General features: G+C 32.4%; 3 protein-coding genes and 1 non-coding gene across 4 annotated transcripts; 1 reads left to right on the top strand and 3 right to left on the bottom strand.

Annotated features, from left to right (window-relative positions):
• Positions 1 to 24: 24 nt before the first annotated feature.
• HSP21 (heat shock protein) lies at positions 25 to 970 on the bottom strand. Its single transcript, NM_001246971.2, has 2 exons — positions 663 to 970; positions 25 to 560 (listed from the first exon to the last, which is right to left on the bottom strand). The coding sequence occupies exons 1-2, from the start codon at positions 931 to 933 to the stop codon at positions 124 to 126; spliced, it is 708 nt and encodes a 235-aa protein (NP_001233900.1). The 5' UTR covers positions 934 to 970; the 3' UTR covers positions 25 to 123.
• A 1309-nt stretch (positions 971 to 2279) lies between these two features.
• On the bottom strand, positions 2280 to 2360 carry TRNAL-AAG (transfer RNA leucine (anticodon AAG)). The gene has a single exon. It is a non-coding gene; the product is annotated as a tRNA-Leu (tRNA).
• A 1395-nt stretch (positions 2361 to 3755) lies between these two features.
• LOC101257745 (growth-regulating factor 7-like) lies at positions 3756 to 6206 on the bottom strand. Its single transcript, XM_010319754.4, has 4 exons — positions 5555 to 6206; positions 5210 to 5362; positions 4743 to 5133; positions 3756 to 4649 (listed from the first exon to the last, which is right to left on the bottom strand). The coding sequence occupies exons 1-4, from the start codon at positions 5703 to 5705 to the stop codon at positions 3965 to 3967; spliced, it is 1380 nt and encodes a 459-aa protein (XP_010318056.1). The 5' UTR covers positions 5706 to 6206; the 3' UTR covers positions 3756 to 3964.
• A 3823-nt stretch (positions 6207 to 10029) lies between these two features.
• Positions 10030 to 14910, top strand: LOC112942275 (protein FAR1-RELATED SEQUENCE 5-like). The gene is made up of 5 exons (XM_069295936.1): positions 10030 to 10041; positions 12235 to 14465; positions 14546 to 14612; positions 14720 to 14791; positions 14866 to 14910. The coding sequence occupies exons 1-5, from the start codon at positions 10030 to 10032 to the stop codon at positions 14908 to 14910; spliced, it is 2427 nt and encodes an 808-aa protein (XP_069152037.1).
• The last annotated feature ends 6643 nt before the right edge of the window (positions 14911 to 21553 follow it).

Consider the following 21553-nt stretch of genomic DNA (forward strand, 5'->3'; position numbering starts at 1 on the left):
AACAAGTCTCAGAGCAGCCCCTTGTCAAAGATGCACTACTTGTTTTATATTCATATGCGAACATACATTTTACACAAGGTTACAAATGAACCTAGAACAACAAAAGCATGGCGATTCTGAATGTTAGTTAATTTGGACATCAATCACCTTTTTCTCCACTTCAGTCTTTGGAATCGAGATGAAAAGAACTCCATTCTTCAGTTCCGCTTTGATTTTATCCTTCACAACATTATCTGGGAGACTTAAACGAGTGTCGTAAGAGCTATAATTCCTACCCCATGAGTGTTTATCTCTTCCGTCTTCTTCCTTTTTGTGTTCCCCTTTAATGACAAGCATGTCATTTTCTACTGATACTTTTACATCTTCCTTGGACAGTCCCGGCATGTCGAAACGCATCTTGATTTCGTTTTCATCATCATGAATGTCCCATGGAGTGCGTATTTCCCCTGTTCCTGATGCTCTGTTTCTTCCTGGAAATGTCATTGTATCTTCGAATAATCTGTCCATAGTGTCTATCATCTGCCGCATTGTTCTCATCGGTGACATTGGATCTAACACTCCTGTTCATCACATGAAACAATTATCGTTACTAAACGAATTGTAACAAATTTATTAAATGCTGCAACTACTAGTACCTGTTAAAAAACAGGGGAAGGACTTACCAAAAGGGGAAACATCAAGCGCCATCCTCGTAGGACGGCGTTCGACGGCAGTGCCTTGGTTGTTTCCTCCTTGAGCACTGCTGTGGTGTACGTCGACTGACGTATCTTTGTTATCGCCGGTAGCCCGAGCTACCAGCCTAGTCGTCGGCCTTCTCATCGACGGAACGAAAACAGAGCAAGGTGCAGATACCTTGTTGTTATTAATCTTAGAGGTTCCACCAACGCTAACATTTGACACTAATGGAGAAGATGTAAGACTTGTGTAAGCCATTATAGTTATTTAGATTTTTAATCACAGAAAGTAGAAATCTTCTTGTTTGTGAATGATTTTAATTGCTTACAGAAGGAGGTATTTATAAGAAAAAATGAGAATAGTGTGGAGGAATCGTGAAAGTTATAGATAAAACTGTGAAGTGATTGCCAAGGCTAAACTCCAGCTTTCTCGAAAGATCGTATATTTCTATAATTTTAGAAAAATGGGGTCTCTATTTCACCATTTTTATGTTTTCACCCCTTATTTTCTCAGTAGAGTTAAAAAAAAACACAATAGCCCCTCAATTTATGTTCGAAATACCAGAGAAACACTTATACTATATTAAGATTCTATTACCTCCTGAACTTATTTTATAAATAATTTTCTATCCTTTTTTATTTACGTGACACTAACTTTAAAAAAAATCAATCAGCGTTCGATTCACAAGATAATGTCACGTACGCCGAAAAGGAGTAGAAAATTATTAATAAAATAAGTTCAAGTGGGTAATAGGACATTAGTATAATATAAATATCTCTCTGAGATTTCGGACAAAGATTGAGGAGTACTTGTGCATTATTCCATTTTTGTTTAAGTGTTTTATATTTTAGAATTTAAAAATCAAAGTAAGATTTCTTTTTCTCGCAGCACATAAACTTGTTTTTTTAATTTGACATCCTACGATTAAAAAATGAATAAATAGACACATTCGTGCAACGTGACATTCAACATAATAATTTTATGTATTATGTCATGTAAGACATGCATATCTATTGGTTTTATTTAGACAAATTTTGAGTATCTACTTATATAGTATAAAAAAAAATTAGAGAGCATAAATGTTAACTGAAACCAAATAAAAGGGCATTTATATATTTTAAAAAAATAAAAAAAATGTGAATATATTCTAGGACTTAACCAATTAACCATTTCTAAGATATGTTAATGGTCAACTTCGAAATTATGTTTCTCTTACCCCGACTTTATCGAATACTCTTCCATTTTAAAGCAATATTTAGAGTTTTGGACATATTTCTTAATAAATTTTCTTTAAAATAAAATTTATTTTTATTAATTTATCCATCCTAAGTATGTTGAAAAATTATAGCTAAAGAATATTTGTTATGTAAAACTTTTATTTAAATAAAAGTAAAAATTGAAAGAATATTTGTTAAATCACTACTGCATTTCTTCATCCAAATAAAAGGAAGGTATCAACTTCGACTGATGAACCAAAGGGAACTAATCAACCATTCTTCTCCGTCACGTCCATTTCCAAAGCTTAATATTATCATGTAGTACTTATATAATTAGTTAAAAAGTTGGCAAAAGTGATTGATCATATTAGAAAAAAATATTTATTTTGTTGAGAGTGGGATTCGAACCCACGCCCTTTCGGACCAGAACCTTAATCTGGCGCCTTAGACCAACTCGGCCATCTCAACATATGTCAAATATTATTGTATAGTTTAATTATTACTACAGAACATGCCCTCTTTTTTTCAAGATAGGTTTCTTACTGTGTTTCGTAATTAATCTTCAACATATTTAGTAATAGATTAGCTTACATTGGAAAAATAAACTTACAAAATTTGTACTTGTATAAACTGTTTTGTAATTCTATCTAACATTTTTACCTTATTGATAAGGTCACGAGGATACATTTCCACTTTTTAATCCCCTACCCCAAGTTTTTAAAATAAATAATATAAACTGCATTTTTTATATTAGAACCACACATTAGGTTTAGAAAATTATAGTCGAATATCTCTATCACATGACCAAATAGTGGAGCTGGGGAGTACGAACTAGCTTATATCGTCTCCAAGTATACCCTCTATTCACACAAAACACTTTTAAAAGTGTTTGGTTGCTTGCATGCTTAATGAAATATTCAATTTCTTTAATTGTGGTATGCTACATGCGTGAATTTATCGTCGTCTATAATCCAATTTGATCGAATATTATAAGTAACTGGTTCCAATATCTCAAGGAGTACATGATTTCGTCAATGTTTTTTTCCCTGACGGAGTGACATATTATAACGAAGGGAAATGGTTTCAATTCTTTCAAAGAGATTAGTATTAAAAACACGTTTAAACTATCATTTTTTTAAAAAAAAAAATTTATACCTAAACTATTGAGAGGATGAGTTTCATACCTAAAGTATTACTTTTTAGTTTGAGAAACAGAATATTTTATAGTTTGAGAAACAGATTTCTCTCTTTTATATCACTCTCATCATGAAGTGTGTAAACTTTATTTTATTAGTACTAGTTAAAATTAAAACTTATAAAATTATTATTCGAAATAATAATATTTCTTTTATAAAAAAATAAAAGGTGAAATATTATTCTGATGCCACTCCATAACTTCCTCTCACCCCAGCCCTCTGTTGTTAAAATAAAAATTAGAAGAGGAGGGTTAAATAGAATGGGGTAGAAGTTATTATTCTTTTTCAATAAAAGTAGTAGCTATTGCGAGCTATAGTTTTGTGTCTATCAAGTCAAATGAGATATTTTTCAGCCAGAAGGCCAGAGTCCTAAAGACTAGCCAGCTAGCTCAAAAGAACAAACAATCGTAGGGCAATTATGCTACATCTTTAATGTATATGTTATCTAACGTGAGGAGTAATGTTTTTCATCAATGTTGTGTTCTGAACTGTACTGATACAGTGATAAAGAGTACTAAAGAACCCCAAATGTGCGTCATAGTTCATTTTCATGATAAACCCGTGATGAAATCAAGTCATTCTAATTCATTTTTGATGTGTCCAGACGCACACACAACACTTCAAGAATCAAGAACACAAGCAAAGCAGAAAACTGTACACTCAGGAGGACATACAAACAAGTGTACATAATTGTAGGATAGTAATAGCTTAAAAGTTCTTTCATCTTTTGTTTGGGAACTGAGAATTGCCTGAAAATGAACCTTTAAGACAGTCACTTTGTAAACTTTCTGGCTTTAGTTGATAGAAAGCAAGAAAAGGTAAAAACAACACAAAAAACAAAAACAAAAGGAGGGGCCTTTCTTTCTGGCATGCATTCTATCTTAACCACTGGAATTGAACAGTCTCAGGTGTAATATTATTACTTGGAGCTGCGAGAATTGGGCTGTTGCAAACACTGCCATCAGAGTGCGAAAACATCGTCTTCTGAAGAACCCCAGATGGTGATGAGACGGTCGTTGCTGCAGGGCTGATCGAATCGCCATTGCTTGTGTACGATGAGGTTGGGTTGTCACCGAGACTAAAAGATGAGCTAGGATGTAAAACTTCAGCCAATGGTCCTCCAGATGCAAAAGGGAAACTGTTCTCCCAGAATTTGTGCTGATTAGTATTCATGAATCTACTATCCAATCCCATATCCTCATCAAGGACATCACCAGCAGCCATAGCAATAGACAAAGCAAGCGATGATGACGAGATATCCCCTAGCGATGGCCACAACGAAGCCTCCAAATTCTCATTGTTACTATTGTTGTAGACATTATCATTGGACCATCCGTTAATCAAGTCCCTAGAGGTATCTTTTACAAATTCAGGATTTGTCATGAAATTGAACTCACCGGTGTGCTCAGTTCTTTCCATATCTCTACTAACCAAAAAATTCAATGCCTCTTCCCTGTAGCCATGCGCTGAGTAACCTGCGTTTGAGTCCATCAAATGTTGCCATTGGTGTCCAGAATCAGCCTTTGCTACCAACTCACCTTCCATCATCCAGCCCGAACTTCTATAACCATACAAAACACAAAAAAAAAATATAACATACATAAACTGGGACTTTAAGCTCAAACTAAGAGTAAATAAACAGCTAAAAGAGAACCTGTGTAGTTCATTAAAAGAAGAATCAGAGATAATTCCATTTCCCCCAATCTTATCATCATGGAAAGACAGGGGATTCTGAATTTGTTGAAAGGTAGATCTAAGAGGCTGCTTTGTTGAACGGTTGTTGATTTGACTAGCCGTTGTGGTGGGAATAGATTCAGCTTGAAGGCGAGTCTTCTTATTGTCACTGGCGTTGCTAACACCGGCATGAACTTCCACATGCTTTCTTGAACGGGGACGACCTCTATGCATATGGCGCTCACAGTACTTTTGATGAGGAGCTACATCTCTCGAGCATCTCCATTTTTTGCCGTCCGTTCTTTTGCATCTTCCTGGCTCTAGATCCCTTATATTTGTTGTGTATCGGCCTTGTACTGATCCAGTAGCCGCTGCACCCAAAAACTCCATCAATCACAGGTAAATAAATGAAAAAAACAAAAACAACTGAAAATAATCGGCTATTACATGTAGTATGTGAAGCTTCAGAGGAAATTGATAAGAGGAGATCTGGAGGAACAGACATAGCTGAGACCATGTACTTATAAATCATAGCTTGCCTCTCCAGTTCCTTCCACTGTGCCCATGTAAAAGGGTACCCCAATGTAGTAGTCATTCCTCCTGCAGAGTTTAACAACACCACAGAAAACATACATTTATTCCTCGAAAGTTCTTTTTTAGGCAGCAGCAAGTAGTATTACATTCAGATCTTTTTTTTTCAACAAAGAGTTGAAAAGGAAACATCAAGAACTAAAGAAAGTACTACTTTAGCTACAAAGGAAAAAAAAACGAATTACAGAAAAGCCTTTTTACCTTGGGAGTTGGTAGCAACATCAAAAGGCTGCAAACTCCTTACAACAGGAGCTGAAGGAGGTGGAGGAAGAAGACTAGCTTCATCAGTAGAACAAAGCATTTTGTTAGCCCCACCATCAGAACAGTGAACATCTTGATGATGACCCATCATAAACTTAGAAGAGAATGATTCAGTATTCTACAGTTGGTAACTGTAACAAATAGTATAGCAAATTTTTGAGTTTTCCATCATCTAGGGTTGATATTATTGCCTTGTCCAAAAGTCTAAAGCCATTAATAGCACCCTCCTCCTCTACACACACCCCTAAAAATAGAAAAAGAAAAAACCCTTTGAAAGTCACTGACTTTCCTTGTCAAAAGGCAAACAGAAAAAGAAATACAAGACCAAACCCTCTTAGCAAACTTCACTTTAACCTCAAACTCACCATCTTTGATTTCAAAAAAAAAAAATTGTTACTATTATGATGCAGACAAATAAGGGTTAAATATTACTTTACAATTTTTTTAGTGTAATAAGGAAGATGATGAATTATTTTTTTAAAGTTTCTTTGTTTTTGCCGCCATTCTTGGCCTTTGGTTTGCTTCCATTCTTCCAACATTCGCACCGTTGTGTTTATAGACAGACAAATACAAGTAACAAACACTTGTTCTCACTCTCTCTCTCTCCTTCATAATTGCACTATCTATCGTTTTCTGGGGGATAAAGTTTCACCACAGTACTACACCTCTTCCCATTATTTTATTAGGCTATTTTTTTCAATTTATTTGATATATTTTATGAATTAACATATTATTATTTTTATTTAAAAAAATAGTAGTCTACTTTAATTGAATATGTAGTTTAAGAATATATTTTTTTGATGATTTTAAATTAAAATTAATATATAATTATTTAATATTATACGCCACATAAAAAAATTGAAATTAAAATATTATTAAAAAAACATTATTTTTTAAACGTATTATAAAAAAATTATTTTTGTAAGAAAGGGATTACTTAATATAGTTTTTGAAAGTATATATTATACTATAAAAGTCCTCTAATTCATGCATTATCAATGGAATTTGAATATAAAATTTAAGAAATATTTTTTCTAACTTGAAATTAAGCAGTGTTCTCCCTACTTCAAAAATATTGATCTCTTCTTTTAATTGGTTATAAAAAGCGTGATTTATTTTTTATTTTGATAAAATATTTTAATTTTAATTCTCTATTTAATATATGTTTTAAACATCATAAAATTAATAAACATTTTGATATATTTGACATAAATTTGATTTAAATTATAGGACTGAAATAACTTTTTTTTTGTTTTTTAATTCTATGTCAAATTAAATATATAAAGTATCTCTTTTGCTAAAAAAAAAAAGTGTGTCAAATGAAATATATTATGAGTATTTTTATTAAAATATAAAGTTAAGGTAATTTTTGAATTTTTGGAAATTTTTGAATTCTAACTTGGCCTAAAAATTATTAGTTTTTCAAATATCTGGAAATTGGGTATCTTAATAAATATATTTGCAAAAATTTGTATCCAAACATCACCTTCCAAGTTTTTTGTTTGATCTGACAAATCTGTTTGAAAAATATATCTAAATAAGTTAATCAATTAAAATAGGACAATTTTCACATATAGCACACATAAAATTTATATTGATACGTTATAACAAAGTTTATATAATTGTGCTCTATAACATACTTATATATGTATAATTCGTTGTACATATATAATTGAAGCGAATTGTATAAATGAGAAAGAGGTAAATTATACACAATTTGAATTGTATAAAACGAGAAAGCAATAAAGGCAGAATTGAATTGTATAAAACGAGAAAGAGAGAAATTATATACAATTTGAACTTGTATAAAACAAGAAAGAAAGAACGGCAAAAAGAGACTTGTGCAGGAAATATACAATTGAATCGAATTGTATAAAACAAGAAAGAGAGAAATTATATACAATCTGAATTTATATAAAACGAGAAAGACAAAAGAGACTTGAGCAAGGATTTATTTATATTGTATAATTATAAGTGTCTAGGACGAATATATACGTATTTACATGCGTTTATACAATTTTCTCGCTTTATACAATTAGAAACACAATTTATATAATTCTATTGTATAAAGCGAGAAAAGCAAGTGACAGGAATAAGAGAGCGAGAATATGAGAGAGAGAGGGATTGACAAACCATTTACTATGAAACACAAATAAATCAAAGCATATCTATTATATTTATTTTATATTATTAATTTGTTATTTTATACAATTATTACAATAAAATATGTTATTTTGTTAATAATATATATTAGTCTCGATAAGTTAAAAAGGCTACATTATTTTTTAATAATTTATATAATTAAAGTAGATAAACAACTAAAAATACCTAATAACAATTCTTTAAAATATGTATAATATATTCAATTAAAATATATCATAATTATAACATCGACAAATAGAAACTCTCACTTTCATGCACAAAGTCGTTGTCGTGTTTTAACATCAACCAGATAAAATATGTCGCAATAATATTGATTTGCTCCCCTTTTGGAAAAACTATTGATCATGCAATATTATTTGATTTACTTTCCTTGCGATTTTTTTATTCGAAATTTTTCATCTTTCCTTAAAAGCTTTAAAATTTAAATATTTTAAAAAATTAAATTTATTTCCATATATTAATAATTAAATTCTAATTTGAATAAGAAAAAATCAAACGAGCCGATGTTATGTAACTCAAGTGCTGAAAAAAGAGAGTGTACTGGCGGACCCACCTGATGTAGGATACGTTGAATATATTTTTTACCTCTTGAAACAAATTAAAAATTTAATCTAATAATTAAAATTTCTTAAACTTGTATGTTTAAGTACTTAGCTGATAATTAAAAGGGTAACTTTCACATATAGTAAACATAAAATTTATATTTGTATATTATGATAAAATTTGTATAATTGTACTCCATAACAAACATATAAATGTATACTTCGCTATATATATATACAGATGAAACAAATTGTATAAAACAAAGTGTATAAAACGAGAAAAAAAAGACTTGGGCAAAAAATTGTGTAAAAATAAAGTATATAAAACGATTATATACAATTTGAATATGTATAAAATGGAAAAGAGAGAAAGCAAAAGAGAATTGGACAGTGAATATACAATTGAATCAAATTGTATTAAACGAGAAAGATATAAATTATATACAATTTGAATTTATGTAAAAAGAGAAAGAGAGAAAGACAAAAGAAATTGGGCAGGGGAGTATTTTTATTATATAATTATAAGTGTATAGAACGAAAATATATGTATTTGCATGTGTATATATAATTTTCTCTCGCTTTATAAAAATTAAAATACAATTATATATTTCCTGTATAAGTGAGAGAGACAAGGGTGGCGAGCGAGATCTGAGAGAGGGGAACAAAAATATATGTATTTATACAATTTCCTCTGCTTTATACAAATAAAAACATATTTGATACATTTGTATTTGTATAAAAGAGAGAGGAAGCGAGCGAGAGAAGAGGAGAGTGGCGAGCGAAAGTTTAAGAAAAAAAGGTGTCTGATAAAAAATTTATTACGAAACATAATTAAATCAAAATATAATTATAATAATTAATTTAATTTATTAATTTGTCATTATATATAATTTTTCCTAATAAAAATTTTCGATTCGCTTAAGGAGAGACTGTGGTTTGTATTGGAGTAGAATTAAAAGCGATGTGACAATGGCCTTGTCCTTGAGAATTGTTATGATGGATAACGCAAGAATAAAATTATAAATAATACTCCCTACCTCTACTTAACTACTCCGTTTTAATTATGGATTCTTTAATGCATGGGACAAAAGTATTAATTTTAGGATAGAATTTAAAATCAATATTATTTTATGTTTGATTTTAAATATTAGTCAATTTCAAATTATTTTATTATATTATTTGTATTAATACAATAAAATTATTATCGCATATAAAAATAATAAAATAATCTTGTAAGATTTTTTGAATCAATGAAATAATTGTATTTATCTTGTCTTGTACCGACCCTTAAATTTATTATACATTCTTCAATAAAACTAGGAATATTATAACTTTCTCCGTTTTGATGTGTTTATTCAATTTTAAATTGACATAAAATTTAAAAATGAAGAATTATTTTTAAATTTTTAAATTTAAATTAAAGTGTTGAATATATTAAAATATCTTTTTACTTATGTAATTATAAATATGTTATGTAAAAAGTAAAATATATAAAAAAACGTATTTTTTAAAAATAGATAAAAAAAATTAAACAGACAAACTGTAACAAAAGGAAGTACTTCATAAATAATGAAGCTCTAATCCGAAAGGCAAAGCGGATGTTCACGATTTGATTAAAATATTTGATTATTTTTTTTCATGTCATTTTTATGTTTCTATTATTTTCAAATTATGGCTGAATAGTTATCGGATTTATGCTGCTCACTGGTAATGGTTGGTGCAGTCAGTTAAATTTATACATTATTTTCCTTATCAATTAGTATAAAGAAATGATGATCATGTACTATCCATCTTTTTACTTTTAATTTCGGAAAAATAAACAAGTACCCTTTCAATTTATTTTTGAAATTTTATAGGTGTATTTATATTATATTAAGGTTCTATTACCTTTTTAAATTTATTTTATAAGTAATTTTCTATCTTTTTTTGACATACGTGACACTATCTTATAAGCGCAACGCGGATTGATTTTTTTCAGTATAGTATAAGTTCATGTAAATAATAGAACCTTTGTATAATATAAGTGTATGTATCTATAAAATTTCGAGCATAGGTTGAAAGGTACTTGTGCATTATCCCCTAATTTCTATAATATAACATTTTATTTATTAACTTTAACTTCAAATTAGTATGATTTAAATAATGATTTCTTAGCATATGTCCAAATGGATCCTAATTTTCCATTAGAAAGCTACTTTTGACCTTAGCTTTAGAATTGAGATGTACCTTTTCTTTTCTCAATTTAAATGTTTTACAGTTTGAATTAACACAAGATTCTAAAAATAAATAAAATATTTAAATTTATAATTTAAAATATGTGAAATTTTTTAATCTTATAACTTAATCATGTCACGTTAAAACACTTATAATATTTTATTTTACATAATTTATAAATATACAAAATTTCGTTTTAAAAAATTAAAAACTTCATATACAATTTTTTTAAAAAATTTAAATGATTTACTTCTCAAAAATTTAAAAATATCACATAAATTAAAATAAAATAGACCTACCAATAAATAAAGGAGGAAAATGGTGCACCGTCGAATATGTAATGCAACGAATAACGTTGCTTTTTCTTTTAAAGTAAGAAGTGTTAAATTTGAATTGTAATTTATTGAGCAAACTTCAGATATATCCGATATAAAATTTTTATTTATATTTTGTGATTATAGTTTATATAATTGTGTTTAGTAATTAAATTTTATGTTTGTTATGGAGCTTTTAATTTATATAATTTGCTAGATACATATAACTTTATACAAATTATTCAGCTTTTTTTTTGTGTATAAGTCCATTTATACATTATAATTGGTATAATAAAATCTATATTTGTATAATTATAAGTGTATAAGATTAAAATATATGTATTTATATTTGTAGATATATTTTTCTCCCGTTTTATTCAAATACAAATATATTTAATACATTTTATACCAAATCAAATGTAAAAAAAGATGTTTATCGAAAATTATTAATAAAAAAAACTATAATTATAAAATTTATTTTAATTTAATAATTTACAATTTCCTAATTTGCAAGTACAAATAAATAAATAATAAAAGTATTTCTAATAAAGCTCATGCAAACAAAGCTTGAATATGAAAAAACAAAAAAGAAAAGATGAAAATGGAGAGGTACAATTAATGGGCGGGGACAGTTGTTGAGTAGGATGAGCTGTCCCTATTTCCCCTAATAAGACAAATAGGGTCAAGTGATACATTTTGAAACTTAAAATATTTTTACCTAATTTATAATTATATAAATTTTAATTTAATAAAATTAAAATTATAAAATATACCATATAAATTAAAATAAAATAATTTTATGTATTCCTTTATTTTGAGTTTAACTGCAATCCACCGACGGTGGACAAAAAAATTACACAGACATTTTATTTTTGGAAATATTTAATTTTTTTAATTAATATATTTTAATATTATTAATATTAAAATAAAAATAATAACATAGTGTTATATGGTAACTTGAATTATAAATTAATTGTACAAATTTAATTAGGATTCTTATTTGTCTTACCAAAAATGAAAAATACATAATTTCTTGTGTTTTCTTAGTTGTATTAACGTTCTTCTTTTTCTACATAAACCATTGAAGCAACCAACTATCCACCATTGAAGCAATTTGAAACAATTATCATGGTAGCGTTTTCCTCGTATATCTTTTTTTACATAACTTATTAAGTCTTTTTCGCAACATGAATAAACGTTTCAAAGAAATATTCTTGTTTTAATGTATGAAGAAATTTATGTTTTGTAGTGATGAAGATATTTAAAGAATACGTTTAAGAACTTTTTAGCAAATTGAAGAAGTTCAATACATTAGCCATGAAAAATATTTAAAATTTTAAAGCTAACTTACCCTATCGGTCTAATATCTAATAATTGTGTATTGCAGGAAACTTTTGAAATCTCTAATTTAGAAGAGCAAAATGCAGAAGGAATTGAAGATTCCTTGGAGGATATAGAAAGCAACATGAATGCAGCTGTATCTTTTGTTCCTCAACTAGGTGAGCAAGAATTAAGAGAGCCTTACATCGGTATGGAATTTCAATCACTTGATACTGGATTTAAATTTTATCTTGATTATGCTCATCGTAATGGTTTTAGTGTGCGCAAAAATCGAATTAGTAGATCAAGAAAAGATAAATCCATTATTGGTCAAGAGTTTGTTTGTTCAAAAGAAGGATTTCGTTCAAAAAAATGTCTTGAGAGTAATAAGCAACGAGATGAGACTAGAGAGGGGTGCAAAGTGATGATATATATGTCAAAGAAAGAAGAAGAAAAGTGGGTTATAGCTAGGCTTGTCTTGAATCATAATCATGAACTTGCTTCTCCTAATAGTCAGAAATTCTTGCGATCAAAAAGAAAAAAATCAGAGGCTCAAAAAAATCTTATTGATCTCTTAAATAATTCTAGTATTCGTCCAAGTAAAATCGCATCACTGTTAACTACTCAGGCGGGAGGCATAGAGAATCTCAATATAACTGGACGAGATATTCAGAATTATTTGAGCACTAAAAGGCAAAATTGTCTTGAGAAAGGAGATGCACAACTGATGTTGAAATACTTTCAAAAGCGACAATCTGATAGTCCAGGATTCTTTTATGCAATACAAATGGATGTGGAGGGTCATTTAGCTAATTGTTTTTGGGTAGATGCTAGGTCTAGGATAGCTTACAAGAATTTTGGAGATGTTGTCCTATTTGATCCTACATACTTGACAAATAAATATAAGATGCCTTTTGTTCCATTTACCGGAGTTAATAACCATCACCAATCCATTTTATTTGGATGTTCTCTTCTTTGGGATGAAACGGAAGAAACTTTTCAGTGGTTACTTCATACTTGGCAAGAGGCAATGTTTGGTATTTCCCCTCGTACAATAATCACAGATCAAGATGCTGCAATAACAAATGCAGTTTCAAAGGTGTTCCCGAATAGTGCACACCATTTTTGTATGTGGCACATTAAGAAGAAGATTCCTGAATATCTAAGTCATGTTTTTCATGCATTTGATGATTTTAAAAATAAGTTTAGTAAGTGTTTACATTGTACAACAACTCCTGAGGAATTTGAAATTGCTTGGATCGATATAATGAAAATGTACAATTTAGAAGAGCATATTTGGTTGCGTAAGATATACACCATTCGCGAGAAATGGATTCCAGCATATGTGCGAACTACTTTTTGTGCTGGAATGTCAACAACTCAAAGAAGTGAAAGTATGAATAAATACTTTAAAGATTATCTTAACTCTAGTACGCCAATGAGTGTATTTGTGACGCAATATGATAAAGCTGTTGACGCTAGGTATGACAAAGTAAGGGAGAAGGATTATAAGACAAAGCATTCAAAGGCTATCTTGAAAACATTATATCCAATGGAGGATGAAGCAGCCAAAATATATACCAGAAAAATATTTCAAAAATTTCAAGAAGAGTTAATTCAATCTCAAAAATTTATTTCAGAAAGAATTGAGGTTCAGGATGGGATACATATTTATAAAGTGCATTTGTTTCAGAGAGAAACACCGACATATATTGTTAGGTTGAATCTTGAATTAAAGAATGCTACTTGTTCTTGTCATAAGTTTGAGTTCATGGGAATTTTGTGTAGACATGTGCTTATGATATTTATAAAGAAACAGATTCACTCGCTTCCACCATGTTATTTATTGGATCGATGGACAAGGTATGCAACTACAGAAAAAGCTAATGACATTTCAAATGCAGGATCACTTGCGTATAATCTGAAGTCTTCTACTATATGGTTTAATAACATTATGACACATTCTCTTGGGCTCTCTGAACGAGCTACTCGTTCAGAAAAGCATTATAAACTTACATATCAGAAATTGTTGCAACTAAGTAAAGAACTTGATGAACTTCCATATGAGGATAATGATAATGTTTGTGATGATCAAGTTAACGAGTCAAATAATGATTTGAACTCAAGTGAACAAAGAGAAAAATTTAGTTTGCTTGACCCTCCATGCGTGGCTACTAAAGGACGTCCTCGTTCTTTGAGAATGAAAAGTGGTTTAGAAAGTTCTCAGAAGGTTAAAAGAAGCTCTTCGCTGAAATCAAAAAGAGAAACCAAAATCAGAAAAAAAGGCAAAGGAGTAAGGTAATTTTATAGTTTGATCTTTAATTTAATGTGAATTCATTGAATAAATCACATATTTCAATTATTTGCTTAATTTTCAGTTCACACATTAATGTTGAAAAGGAATTCAATAGCAGGGAAACAATCATTAATGCAGATCCTACAATGGTAAGGTTTTATTTTGATAAATTATGTGAATTTTGACTAAGACTTATTCTTATGTATCATTCTCTTTTTAGCTAACAAATTTTTCTTTTATTTAATCATTTTTAAAGGAGTTCTCAGCATATTCAGAACCTTTTGAAGGGCAAAGTGGTCGTGCTGATTCATATCCAACCTCATTTATGGTGGGTTTATTTTACTGCACTTGTATGTATTTTATTTATAGCATATATGCATTTGTAAACAATTACTGTTTCAGGATTTGATGAGAGCAACTTCGTATCCATATCAAAGAGGTTTCTAATCTACAAGGTGACTTGGAGTTTGTGGAATTTAAAACTATAAAGGATGTCTAGAGAGACAATTATTCAAAATTCATTTTGTTCTGTTTTCTTTCTTTGGCAGAATATAAATCCAGGGATATTTTTTGTTCAAGACTTTTTTTTCTTTTAAGTTTACATACAATAACTCAGAGTTTTAGCTTTAGTTTTTTTTGTTGATTGTGTTTTTATTCATAGTGAATTAGTTACTCTTTTATGCCTTCATATATGTTAGCAAGGATACTCCACTCTCTGATACATAGCAGCAGCAATAACAACGTATAGCAACAAAAAATTTTCACCGAAAGAATAAAATTTGTAACCAAGCATGCAATTGTGATTAAATTATGGGCCGTATTTAATAGTGTTTGATTTTGTTTGCTTACTCTTATAAGTTTGAATATGTTGATTTTGTTGCACTTTATGTTTCTGGAATAGTTTCATATTAATATTTTGCTAGCATTGCTTCAATGGCAACAAGTACCGGTTCTTATAAAAAAAATAATATGTTGGCAATGATTTTCTTTGAAGGATTGAAGTGCTTTCCAATAAGAAAACACAAGAAATTATGTATTTTTTATTTTTTGTAAGACAAATAAGAATCCTAATTAAATTTGTACAATTAATTTATAATTCAAGTTACCATATAACATTCTGTTATTATTTTTATTTTAATATTAATAATATTAAAATATATTAATTAAAAAAATTAAATATTTCCAAAAATAATATGTCCGTGTAATTTTTTGTCCACCGTCGATGGATAGTGTAACGACCTGCTAGGTCGTTTTGAGAACTAGGACTAGTTTGACTCCTTTTGGAAAATTAAAGGGGGATATTTTAACTATTGATAACTACAAGTACCTAGTTGATGAAACTTTATTTAATATAAGTAATATAGATAATAGATTAGTGGGGTTTCACAGTTAACAAACTCTTGTTCAGAAAATAAAGGGGGTGGAGGCAGAAACTTACTGTAAGCGACGAACGAGAGGAAAAACAATAAGAATTGCTCAGGTAAACGCAAGAAATTTTCATTCTTTCTCAGTTCTGCATATTAAAATAGGTTGTCAGAGGGCATTAGAGTGTTGTTATTAGTATATTCTTAGGTTGTTTATTAAGGGTGTTTTTTTTTCATGGGTAAGATGTAGTGTATAGTGAGTTGAGAATTCATTTATTATCACGGATTGGGATCTCTAGGGACGTTAGTATGGTTATTAGGTGATAGTCTAATAAAATCCTAATCGCTAGACGTATTGTGAAAATCTGGGAATTTGATCTGCAAATTCCCTCCCGTATAATTAACTGTTGCATAAGAATGATGGGTGAATCATTTGGACCTGCGCTAATGCATACAACATTCTTGACGAAACAGCAGTAGTGTGTGTCCGCAAAAGATTCTTGTTTGCTTCCTCTCTTTTCCAATCATACCCATATCTAAGCAAGAAGAACTGTTAAATATTGAATATAGAAACGTCAAAACCTTGACAAGTGTGAGTGACATTGAATACCATACCCCCTAGATTGGTAACCACCAGATTCATGAATTTCTTTTACCCGCTCAACATAATCTTCTGGAAGCATCTTTGTAGAGGAAGGTACTATATTCAAACAATTACATATCTTAACAATTTTTACTAGAGAACATGACAGTGCACAAATAACCATTAGCTATAACCAGAGAAGACTCCTAAATGGATTACATTGTGAAATGTATGGTTTACCATCAGTTTGAGCTTGAAAGCTCCTGAATATTGAATAACTATATTTTACCATCCATCTTCAATAAATGTGACTGTTTACCATCAGAAGCTCATGAATGTTCAACATGAAGAAATAGTATTTAGAAATTGGTCTACAGAAGAGGTACTTGAAACTGTTATGTATTATGAAGTAGGAACTTTAGCAAGTAAAATGACAACAGCCAAAACATGTTTCTCTAATGGAGGATAAGGTGGGCTTGATTCAAAATACTTGCATATCAACCTCTTAACGAAGAGTCACGCAAGGAAGATTTCCCATCCAATTATTCAGATAAAAGAAAATTTCTATTTTTTTTTGAGATAGATAATTAATTATTAGGTGTTATTTTATATGATTTAACATTGAATTTTAGTCCATTTGGAGAGGTTAAGGTTAAGTTCTTGGCTTGAAATTTGACGAATTGGCATATAAATTATACCAAGATTTGACGTTTGATTAGAGATATGAGTGAGTTTAGGATCTGTGATATACCTATAATAATTTGAATGTCCACAAACTCGCTTACTTGTGAATATTGCATCATTGGTAGATCGTGAACATTCCAAAACTTAACAAAAAGGAAAGGAACTATCTTGAGGATTCGTGACACGAGCTCGACACTTGAGGTATGTTAAGACTTTTAGACTTGTTGAAGGACGTTTTCCTAATTAAAGATTAAAAAAATGAAAATAGACAAGGGGTAAGGGGGAAAGATGGTGGTCTCGTATCAATGGTGTGACGGGCATTGGTACGAGTACCGGTGTTATAAAAAGGAAAAGTACTGTTATAGAATGTGGACTGAAATTTGAGAATGCCAAAGCATATGGGCATTAGCTGATATATTATTGACCTAAATTCCTTGTGTGATTGTGTTTTATTTGTTTCACCCGTATAGTTGAGATAATTGAGGTGGTTATGTATTATATTCATATTGATTGATTGAGATGCATCATCATTCCCTCTATTGAAACAATATTGTGCACATGCATAGAGATGAGACTGAGTATAAGTTGGGCACGTGGAGATCGTCCGTGCTGGGGATGGTGAGATGTTAAGATTGTAATTTGGGCACGTGGAGATCGTCCGTGCGAAAATTGTTTGATATTATGATAGTGCGTTGAGATCGTCCGCACAGACACGTGGAGATCGTCCGTGTCGGTATATGGACCTCGCGAGTCCCCCATGGGTCATGAACTCTCGATGTATTTCCGAGGAGTATCATGTATATACGGTTGAGTGAGTACTGGGTATTCTGAGACATATCATTACATGGCATCATATTGCATTGCATTTCATCCCATCATTCATTCTTGATGACTATATGTTTCGTTTGGTGTTTGAAAAATATAAAACGTTGATTTCTTTATTGATGAAACTTAAATAGTAAGTGTAATATATAGATATATATATACTTGTACAATCTAAGAATTTATTTTCTATATAACTCCCGTCACTACTTCTTCGTTGTCGGTCAATGAGACATACTGGGTACACGTGGTTTCGTACTCATACTACGCTTGTTGCACTCTTTGTGGTGCAGATTCGATTCCGAGTAGGAGCACATCTCGTGGAGCAAATTGAGTCCGGCTTGAAGTTCTTGGAGTTGTGGTGAGCTGCTTGGCTGTTCCGTGGCCCACACCTCCCTCTATCTTTTACTTATTCTGTTATTCAGTATTCAGACAGGATATCCCTTATGTTAGATTTGCCTTTTAGTTTCAGACTTGCATCGTATTTTAGAAGCTCTTGTACTCATGACACCATTTCTTGGGTAGTATTTTTTTCAGTTTTCCGCATTCGTACTTATAAGAACTCAGTGTTGGAGATTTGGAAATTGTTGTCATTTCACTTCTTGTTAGTTAAGTTTGTTAAAATATGTTGGTTGGCTTACCTACTGGTTGGGAATATAGGTGCCATCACGACTCGTGATTTTGGGTCGTGACAAATTTGGTATCAGAGCTCTAGGTTCATCGGTCTCAAGAGTACAAGAGCAATGTCTAGTAGAGTCTTGCGGATCGGTATGAAGACGTCCATACCTATCTTCGAGAGGCTATAGGACATTTAGGAAATATTCTGTTCTTTTATTCCTTATCGTGCATACTTGACCTTGTAGAAATTCTAATCTTGATATCTCATTCTCTCTCAGATGGTGAGGAATCGTACGTCGACAAGTGGTGGTCAGGATCCTAATCCTGCGCCTGCTTCTAGGAACCCTATCCGAGGTAGAGGTAGGGGACGAGCTCGAGGTCGGGGTAGGGGTCGTGTTGCAGCACCTGTGGATGGTCAAGTACCAATAGCTACCCAGGGTCATGATAGGACCGTACCTCCTGATGCAGATGTTCTTCATGGGGATGTGCAAGATCGTGTCGAGGGGGATGGGCCAGCTCAGGCTCCAACCAGTACTATTGTTCCCCCAGTGCTTCAAGATACCCTGGCTCGTATGTTAGGAATCCTAGAGGGGATGGCCCAGGCAGGAGCCTTGCCTGTCACTTCTGATGGCTCACAGACCCGTGTTGGAGGTCAAACTCTAGATCCGATAGTTGCTCCAGATTCTCAGACTCCCAGGACTCAGCCAGCTGCCGTTGTAGCTCCTCGTTTGGATAGTATGGAGTTTCCAGATATGACATCACATTTGGTGAACAGGCCTTCTATGACTATTGATGAGCAAAAGATGTTTGGGAGGTTCAGACTAATGAATCCTCCTACTTATACTGGTGACTTAGCTGAGGATGCTTATGAGTTTATAGTTAGTTGTCATGAGAGGTTGCATAATCTTGGATTAGTGGAGTCTCATGGAGTTGACTACACAGCGTTTCAGATGACTGGCTCAGCTAAGCAGTGGTGGAGGGATTATGTTAGTAGTAGGCCAGCCGGATCTCATCCACTATCCTGGACTGAGTTTACTCAGGTATTTCTATCCAAATTTGTTCCACGCAGTGAGAGGGAGCGCAAGAGGGCCGAGTTTGAGGGTTTGCAGCAAAATGGTATGTCAGTTGCAGAGTATGAGGGTAAATTCCATGCCTTGGCTAGGCATGCTTCGATGATACTTCCCACAGAGGCTGAGAGAGTGAGGAGGTTTGTTAATGGGCTGATTATTCCAATTCGTCTAGGAGTGTCTCAGGTTGCTGCTTTTGGTGTTCCATTCCAGAAGGTGGTAGATGCTGCTAAGGAGTTGGAGATGATTCGACGTGAGGGATTTGAGCAGCGAGAGGGCAAGAGGACTCGTTATTCAGGTGATTATGGTGGTGCTCCGTCTAGGAGTCGGGGTTACTCGGGCAGAGGTTATCACCCTCGATCTAGCAGACCCATTCATGCTGCCATACCAGCGTCTGAGGCTGGTTACGCTGGGCATAACTCTTCGAGCTCGGTACATACTTCGCAGGGTTCATCTTCTAGAACTGTAGTTCGTGGAGGGCATTCTGGACATTCCGGTTCCTCTCATCAGCCGGCGTCTCGTAGGGGTTGCTTTGAGTGTGGCGATATGGGACACTTTGTGAGAGACTGCCCTAGGACCAGACGTGGTGGCTTACATCAGGGTTCTCAGGTTTCGACTTCCAGGGCTGCACAACCTCCAGCTAGGGGTGGTGCACAGAATGGTAGAGGTGGTTCTCATTCAGGTAGAGGTGGTTCTCCTTCTGGTCGAGGTGGTGGTCGTGGAGGTCCACAATCTGATGGAAGTCGTTCTCACTGTTATGCTTTTCCAGGTAGGCCTGAGGCTGAAGCCTCAGACGCTGTTATCACAGGTATTATTCCGGTTTGTCATCGACCAGCTACTATATTATTTGATCCAGGCTCTACTTATTCTTATGTGTCCACATATTTTGCTCCTAGTCTGGATATATTGTGTGAGTCTCTTGATTTGCCGATACGTGTTTCTACTCCTGTCGGGGATTCTGTAGTTGTAGATCAAGTGTATCGTTTATGTACTGTTACTTTGATGGGGTATGACACTCATGCAGATCTAAAGGTCTTAGAAATGATAGATTTTGATGTGATTCTTGGTATGGATTGGTTATCTTCTTACCACGCAATTTTAAATTGTCATGCCAAGACCATCACTTTAGCTATGCCTGGAATTCCTATAGTAGAATGGAGAGGTACTCTTAGTCATCCATCTAAGGGTGTGATATCATTCCTTAAGGCTCGTCAGTTGGTACAGAGAGGATGTTTGGCTTACTTGGCCCATATTCGAGATACTAGTATTGAGACTCCTATGCTTGAGTCTATTCCAGTGGTGAGTGAATTTTCAGAGGTATTCCCGACCGATTTGCCAGGTCTTCCACCAGATCGTGATATTGATTTTTGTATCGATGTGGAGCCAGGCACTCGGCCTATTTCTATTCCTCCTTATCGTATGGCACCGGCTGAATTGAAAGAGTTGAAGGAGCAATTGCAGGATTTGTTGAGCAAAGGTTTTATTAGACCAAGTGTATCTCCTTGGGGTGCTCCAGTATTATTTGTGAAGAAAAAGGATGGATCTATGCGTATGTGTATTGAGTATCGACAGTTGAACAAGGTAACCATTAGAAATAAGTATCCGATACCTCGTATTGATGATTTATTTGATCAATTACAGGGTGCTTCAGTTTTCTCCAAAATTGACTTGAGATCGGGCTATCATCAGCTGAAGGTTAGGGCGGAGGATATCCCTAAGACGGCTTTTTGAACACGTTATGGTCATTACGAGTTTTTGGTGATGTCTTTCGGATTGACTAATGCCCCAGCAGCTTTTATGGACTTGATGAATGGAGTGTTCAGACCATATTTAGATTCCTTTGTTATTGTCTTCATAGATGATATATTGATATACTCACGCAGTAAGGAGGAACACGAGCATCATTTGAGGATTGTTCTTGGGATTCTAAAGGAGAAGAAGCTTTATGCAAA

The sequence above is a fragment of the Solanum lycopersicum genome, chromosome 3 (assembly GCF_036512215.1).
Source record: "Solanum lycopersicum chromosome 3, SLM_r2.1".
NCBI classification, from domain to species: Eukaryota; Viridiplantae; Streptophyta; class Magnoliopsida; order Solanales; family Solanaceae; genus Solanum; species Solanum lycopersicum.

Coding starts and splice junctions, on each gene's coding strand:
- HSP21 (NM_001246971.2), bottom strand. CDS start 933: ATGGCTTACACAAGTCTTACATCTTCTCCATTAGTGTCAAATGTTAGC. Junction 561..662: donor GCTTGATGTTTCCCCTTTTG/GTAAGTCCTTCC, acceptor TGTGATGAACAG/GAGTGTTAGATCCAATGTCA.
- LOC101257745 (XM_010319754.4), bottom strand. CDS start 5,705: ATGATGGGTCATCATCAAGATGTTCACTGTTCTGATGGTGGGGCTAAC. Junction 5,363..5,554: donor TGTTGCTACCAACTCCCAAG/GTAAAAAGGCTT, acceptor TAAACTCTGCAG/GAGGAATGACTACTACATTG. Junction 5,134..5,209: donor TGAAGCTTCACATACTACAT/GTAATAGCCGAT, acceptor TTTTGGGTGCAG/CGGCTACTGGATCAGTACAA.
- LOC112942275 (XM_069295936.1), top strand. Junction 14,613..14,719: donor TTAATGCAGATCCTACAATG/GTAAGGTTTTAT, acceptor TCATTTTTAAAG/GAGTTCTCAGCATATTCAGA. Junction 14,792..14,865: donor CATATCCAACCTCATTTATG/GTGGGTTTATTT, acceptor TTACTGTTTCAG/GATTTGATGAGAGCAACTTC.